Source organism: Hylobates moloch, unplaced genomic scaffold (assembly GCF_009828535.3).
Source record: "Hylobates moloch isolate HMO894 unplaced genomic scaffold, HMol_V3 SCAFFOLD_7, whole genome shotgun sequence".
NCBI classification, from domain to species: domain Eukaryota; kingdom Metazoa; phylum Chordata; class Mammalia; order Primates; family Hylobatidae; genus Hylobates; species Hylobates moloch.
This window is the reverse complement of record NW_026652282.1, coordinates 18,274,311-18,281,496: the sequence shown is the minus strand read 5'-3', so window position 1 is coordinate 18,281,496 and position 7,186 is coordinate 18,274,311. Positions and strand designations below refer to the sequence as shown.

Genomic DNA, 7,186 nt, shown 5'->3' with positions numbered 1-7,186 from the left:
TATTTATTTATTTTTTTGAGACGGAGTCTCGCTCTGTCGCCCAGGCTAGAGTGCAGTGGCGCAATCTCGGCTCACTGCAAGCTCCGCCTCCCGGGTTCACGCCATTCTCCTGCCTCAGCCTCTCTGAGTAGCTGGGACTACAGGCGCCCGCCACCACGCCTGGCTAATTTTTTGTATTTTTAGTAGAGACGGGGTTTCACCACGGTCTCGATCTCCTGACCTCGTGATCCACCCGCCTCGGCCTCCCAAAGTGCTGGGATTACAAGCGTGAGCCACCGCGCCCAGCCAAACTTGTTTATTAAAAAGATACATGTATTAGTGCCTACCTCCACACTACTACAAACTTTCCTATATTTTAATCTATAAATGTTATCAGGTAAATTAAGCCTGGGATAGTATTTTCGAAAAGGTTAAATAGACATATTGAGTTAAATAAATGCCACAGATTATTTCCTTTTGTATCCTCTATTTTAAATAATTCTTGGAAGACTACTGGTACACCCTATGAAAAAAGAAATAACCTCATTTCCACTTTTTCAAGTTTGAATGCTGAAGATTTGTATTTGGATGAGTTGATGGGCATTTTGGCTCCAGTGTATTTCTGTACCTACCAGAAGGAAGAATACAATAAAAATGGCACTCCTGTCTATGTAGAGGATTGTTACTACATTTAGCAGTTATATCTCACATCTGAGGTAGTTCCTTAGGTACTAGGAAGAAAAGGTGACCTCAGATAAAGTCATGATGTTATGAAAAACTGCCTTCAAGATCTTTTCATCTCACTATTTCTTTAACTTTTCCTGCTCTGGAGGCAGTGTACAGTGTACCTTCACCCTCCAGATCCTGGTACCTTGAGATTTTGTCCATCTTTTGTACCAAAATCTATAATCTATAAAAAGTTTGAGTAGTTTTCATTATGCTTTCAGGTGTCTTTGCATTTTAGCATAAGCCAGAACTTTAAGATCAATGAAGAATTCTGTAATGGTTCAATTTCAGGTCTTCTTCAAGGAGATTCAGTAGTGGTGCGGTATGTTAGAGGACTTATCCATTGTCCTCACTCCTAAGACCTTGTTTTAGCCACTAGAAAATATTTCATTAACACCAATACTCTTTCCTCTGCTCTGTAAAAAGGCAATAACTGAAGTAATTTTCAAAAATGTTAGAAGCAGTCTCCCCTCCCCCAACCAATAGTATTATTTATCTACTGATGGTTGACTTTGGCCAATAGATTTTAGTTGAACCAAATTCAGCTGAAATGACAAATTTACAAAAATGTCAATATATATAGCACTTATATAATGCTGATTTCCTCCTTTTCAGATTTCAGCATTTTGAAAAAGTAAATTTACAAATACATGCAGCATAGCTGAATAAGCAATGACAAATAAAAATAATTAGTGATCTGATGAGGCACATTTCTCAGAATTTGGAATGGATCTAGAAATAGTGCCTGAAGAGTAAGGCACTTACAGGGTAAGGAATGACATGAGGTAATTTTTAAAATTAAAGTCCTTTTTCTCTAGGTTTGAATACATACACCAAATGTATATGTAACAAAAAAGTTGGTCTTTCAATTATTTTAGCATTTTATATAAAAATGATTCTTAACTGGGTACTGCCATTACCTTAACTCTCCACTTCAGTTTGTGAATGTGGAAAAGAATATAACAGGGGAATAGATTATAAATGCATGTGCTAGAGATATTCCCTCAAACCGAGTGCATGGATCAACAAGAAACTAGGATATTTTTGGTGCTTAATGTGAAATATGAGGGACTAAAGAAGAGGTATTAAATTTCACCTCACATATACAGAGAAGAAAACCTAATGGCTGAAAGTACAGGCCTCTTTTTCAGGGTTCCCACACCCTTACACTTTGAAGAAGGATCTTTGGGGAAGACATGGCGATAGCGATAGGAAACTCCAGGGGGAACAAAGCAAATTATAATGCAGTGAAAAAAAAAATGATGTAATGGGAAAATCTGATCTACGCATCTATGACTTAGATAATGAGGCAAACATTGACCTCTGAACTGTAATGATCATCAAGTATCTTTTAAAATAAACATATACGCAAGTCAAATGGATTTGGACATAATAATACAGTTTTATATATATTAACTTGAAAAACAGATTCACATTAAAATTTTGAAGGCCGTAATGCTGACACATATATGTGTTTTTATATTAAGTATAATGCCAACGGCCAATAAGTAGTAAAGTTTTAAACAATGAGAAATCATTATAATCTATAAAGCCATTCATGTATAACGGAGAATTTTGATTCTTAGGAAAAAAATCTATAAATAATAAAAGGTACTAATATAGAGCTTAATAACAATTTACACAGCAGTGACAACAATGCATTTCATATACTGCTTTCCTTTTTAATATGAATAATGGGCCATGTTCCAGTTCAATGGGCCTAATTTTTTTTTAAATTAACTTCTAAGAAAAGGTAATAGTCTCTTATTTTTAAAATGTACGTTTCGTGAAGGACAAAAATTACTTAAGTTTAAAGATTATATCCTGACTGACATAGAAGAAAATTCATTACGTCCTTGCCTTTCATCAATCAGAATCATATTTTTATAACTTTCAAGATAACTCTTAACAAATATATTATCAATGTTAAGAGTAACGTTTTATGCTGAAGAGTGATGTTTCATGCTGAAGAAAAATGCAAAAATTCTAGTGCAACAATTTCCCTATTTTTGCCACCTTACAGGGTAGAAAGAGAAAAATGATCAGTCAGGAGGAATGTACAAGGTACATTTTTTTTTTAAGAGATGGAGTCTCTGTTGCCTAGGCTGGAGTGCAGTAGCATGATCATAGCTCACTATAGCCTCATACTCCTGGGCTTACATGATCCTCCTGCCTCAGCCTCCCACGTAGCTGGGACTACAGACGCATACCACCATGCCCGGCTAAGTTTTTAATTTTTTGTACAGATGGGGTTTTGCTATGTTGCCCAGGCTGGTCTTGAACTCCCGGCCTCAAGTGATCCACCCGCCTCAGCCTCCTAAAGTGCTGGGATTACAGGTGTGAGCCACTGTGCCTAGTTTGTACTAGGTGCATTTTAATTACTAATATAAAATTTCATTTTCCTACTGTTTATAAATTACTATTACTATTTTATGTGCTGATCTAAAAGAATTCTATAAACTATCATTTAGCTTCTTCTAAAAGAATATGTGGGTATAACATAAAATAGAAGATCATATCATAAAAACGAACCATCTTATTTTCATTCTATCCATATTTTGGCATGAAATAAATTGTGACCTTTTGGAATTATGCTTTAAATGTTTACAAATTAAGGCAGAGTTGCTTTTCATTTGGGTTTTAGATACTCAAGGATTTCATCATAATTAAGCCTATTAGAATAGCTGTGAAGAGATCATTTCACAAACAACTTTTCAAAAGCATACAAGATTAATCCATATGCTGCTGAGATGAGGCACAATAAAGAAGCATTACTGAGATAATCTATGGCTAAAATGATGGTGTATGACTTATGATTAAGCTTCATTACCTGCAGAGCAAGGGGCTTCCATCTCATATTTTTCAGTAAAGCTGGTGCTGAGGTAAGCATGCTCTGAGGTCGCTTTTTCAAAGTTAAGATAACACCACTCGGGTCCTCTCGTAGTGCATTCACCAAATTTTTCAACTGCCACCCCACCTGGTAACCAGCAAAATCATTACAATAAAATTGAGGTACAGTATTCAAAGATTTAATGTTCTCCCCCTTTAATAAGATTAGTAAAAAAAAAAAAAGTCACATAATTGGTGTACCATCCTATCAATTTTCAGGAGATACATACTCAATAAATTTTATCTTTGAATTGATTAACCATGTTATTGCATTAGTCCATATCATTACCAGACAACATAATGGACATTTACCATGTCAAATCAAAGACTAAAATGGTATCCTACCAATGGAGTAATTCAGAATGTAATGAAATTATGTCACCATTAATGCTGCTCAGCTGCTAGGTCTAGATCCAAGCTCTGTTCACAAGTACAGTTAAAAAATCTATATGCCTGAAAACAAGGATTTGGCAATGTCCTGAGCTTACAAACTACACCACATGCTTTCTCATCACCATCTTTTAGAGATAAGTGGTACCAGTGTCTCTAAATTAGACTGATATTTTACTACCAATAGCTGGTACTGACACACCAAGGCAACATTCTTATGCATGGACAATAGCAGCAATACAATAAACTTTTTACCATGCTATAAAGATAGAACAAAAATAACAAGGTAATACTACTCCAATGAAGCAGCTATTGGAAATGTGTTCCAAACAACCCTATAAACTTAAAATATAACGTGCTAAATTTAATGAAGCCATTCTATTTGAATATCACCTAAAAACATATTGTGTAATTAAATCAAAGTACTTGATAAATGTCTTGAAATCTGGCTCAACTGCATCCCCTGTTAAAATTACTTCACTCTTCATCCTTTAAAAATTCTGAACATAGAATAATTTTTGTTACTTTGCTTTCAAAACGGACTAGTGATGCAGTATCAGGTAACTGAAATCCTAGAAACTATGCTTTAAAGAAACACATTAAAATATCTATTATTCCAAGTTTTTTTTTTAAAAAAACATTTCACGTTTAAAAGAGAGAAGAACCTTTTATCCCAAACCCTAATGGATTATACTTTTCCGGATGTGTTATATAAACACACTAGGTCAAAATTTATCCTGGATCGCATGCAGGATTTAGCAAATGGTCTGAACAGTGATACAGTTTCTTCCTAGGCATCCAAGTTAAAGATAATTGGTGCCCTTTGTCTAATAGTAATCATGTTCTTGCCTGGAAGATATTTGTCAAGCTGGAGGGAATGAGCACTTCCACCAAAAGCAGCATAGACCCCTAGACTATGAAGAAGAGGTAATCTGGAATGCAGCTATTATAGAATGGAGACTTTGGTATATTTAATAAGCATTCATCTAAGTTGCAATCTCAACTATAGCTGAATTGAGTGTTGGTGAAGTTAGAACAAACAAGAAGTGAGATGTTATAATACTTAAAATCTCAGGGAGTCTCAGATATGAATCAAAATGATCATTATACTTGGATAACCTGAATGAGACTGCCAGTTTTTTTTTTTTAAATCACATTAATGTGGATCAACTACAGTAACGGAACTGGTCAAATGCCTCCCATTATATGTAAGTGGGGACTATTATGTGCCCAAAGGTATATTACATTGATTCTGATTCCTCTGATAGCTGTGTAGTATCTCTACAGCCAAGAGTTAAAGCAAAGGGAGTTCAAATCCAAGGGTTCATTTTGCTTGCCGAAAAAAATACGAATGCACACTTTGAATTACAAGTTTGGAGGGAGAAAACATACTACTTATACAAAGAGTTTAGGAACAACTTATTAATGATAACCACATTTTGTTACTTAATTATTCACTCAAATAATTGCTAACTATACTAAAGTGGTCAATGTGATGGCCACAATCTTTTTTCCGGCATATCTGTTCTCAATGATTTACACGTTGATTTCTACTCCCAATTTCTTTTCATTTTACTTATTATAAAATTTGAAGATTTTTAAGGCTAGATGGTATTTTTCTGTGAAATTTTCAGTGCAATTTGATTCATCCTATTCTTTCACACTTTCTACGTGCTCTTTTTAAGTAAACAATTCCAAAAAATAGAATTGCTTTTCTATCAGAAAGTAGAATTGGTTTCTGACAAGAAAGTTCATTTGGGTGGATTTTAATTTTACAGCTGATGTTATTTAATGGCAGAACATTTGGGTATCTAATTTTACTATTTTTAAATTAGCCTTTTATTATTCACATGACATTAACAATGTTTTAAACAAAATCAAAGAAATACACATCAAAACTGTATAGTATATATCTTTGGCTCCCAAATTCTACTTCCACTACCGTAAGGAAATGATTGGATAAAAGCACAAAAATAAATGTGCAACATATGTGTCACAGTATTGTTTAAATCAACTAAAACCTGTACATTATGTAAATGTATCCATTAGTAAGGGATATAAAAATTGTGTGAAAAACTAAGTTCCAAAATAGCAAACATAATTTAATTCCACTTTTGTTAAAGAATGTACATAAATATAGAAAACACCATTAATGGTGGTTAGATTAAAGGGAGTAAGGACTTGCAATACATACTTTCTTCCTTATACTTTTATTTCCTAAACTTTTGGCAATAAGCATGAGTTACTCTTCTAAACAAACAAATAAAACCAACAAAATACATGAACCTAGTGTATGAATAGCAATATTCCAATTAGAAAATAATAAATTTTATGAATTACCTAATCAGGACTGTTTGTTATGGATGGAAAATTTCCACCAAAACTGCAGAACCAGAAAGGCAACACTACTATTTAAAACACTAAAAGGTGGTGATGGAGAAACAAAATCTGCTCTATGCATTATACCTTGATGGTTGACAAGAGAGAATATAAATTTATTATTCAGGTGTACTCAATAAGTCAAGATTTTATAAGTCTCACTATGTTGCCAGGGCTGGGCTCTAACTCCTGGGTTCAAGCAATTTCCCCATCTTGGCCTCCCAAAGTGCTGGGATTATAGGCATGAACCACCACGTCCAGAGATGAAAAATATTCTAATAGAAAAAGATATCCAAAAAAGAAATTGGCTGACTTGTGAAATAGATCAATATCAAGAGATGTTTCCATATTCTTGCATAGGTCAAATAATTAGGTAACTTTCAGTCACAATACATTCCAACTCTAAAACACAGAGTGGGTAGGAACATGAATATAGATGATAAAGATTAGTTTGAGTAAAATAACATGGTTCCGTTACATCTCTGCCTACCTGTCCTCCATCTTTTCTTCCTCTTCCCTACCAATAAGTGTACCTGTTTCCTCTAGGCTAAGTGTTATACATCGTTCTAATATTTCATGCTGTCTTCTTACAATAATCTCTTTGAAGAGCTTTCACCAACAACTTCCTGCATGATTCCTAAATCTTTCTACCATTCCTGCTTCCTACCAATAACTCTAGTTCTAGTCATATTTCCAACTGTTTAGCTTGTCCACGTTAATAGCTACCGAATAATCGCAAGCATCAACAATTCACTGTGCTAGAGTCTTCATATCTATGTTACATTCTTTTTATTTATATTTTCATTCTTACAAAAGCCTAATG

General features: G+C 34.3%; 1 protein-coding gene across 5 annotated transcripts in view; it reads right to left on the bottom strand.

Moving 5' to 3' along the window:
- Positions 1-7,186, bottom strand: part of LOC116812285 (connector enhancer of kinase suppressor of ras 2) — a 173,123-nt gene that overhangs the window by 142,659 nt on the left and 23,278 nt on the right. For 3 of the 5 annotated variants that reach the window (XR_009214309.1, XM_058441493.1, XM_032757989.2), the window contains exon 4: positions 3,536-3,682. The exons of the other annotated variants lie outside the window; for them this stretch is intronic. Coding sequence is in view for 2 of the 3 variants with exons in the window: in XM_058441493.1 (XP_058297476.1) it covers positions 3,536-3,682 (147 nt within the window). In the remaining variant the exon portion in view is untranslated. The remainder of the gene's footprint in view (positions 1-3,535; positions 3,683-7,186) is intronic. 5 annotated transcript variants of the gene reach the window in all.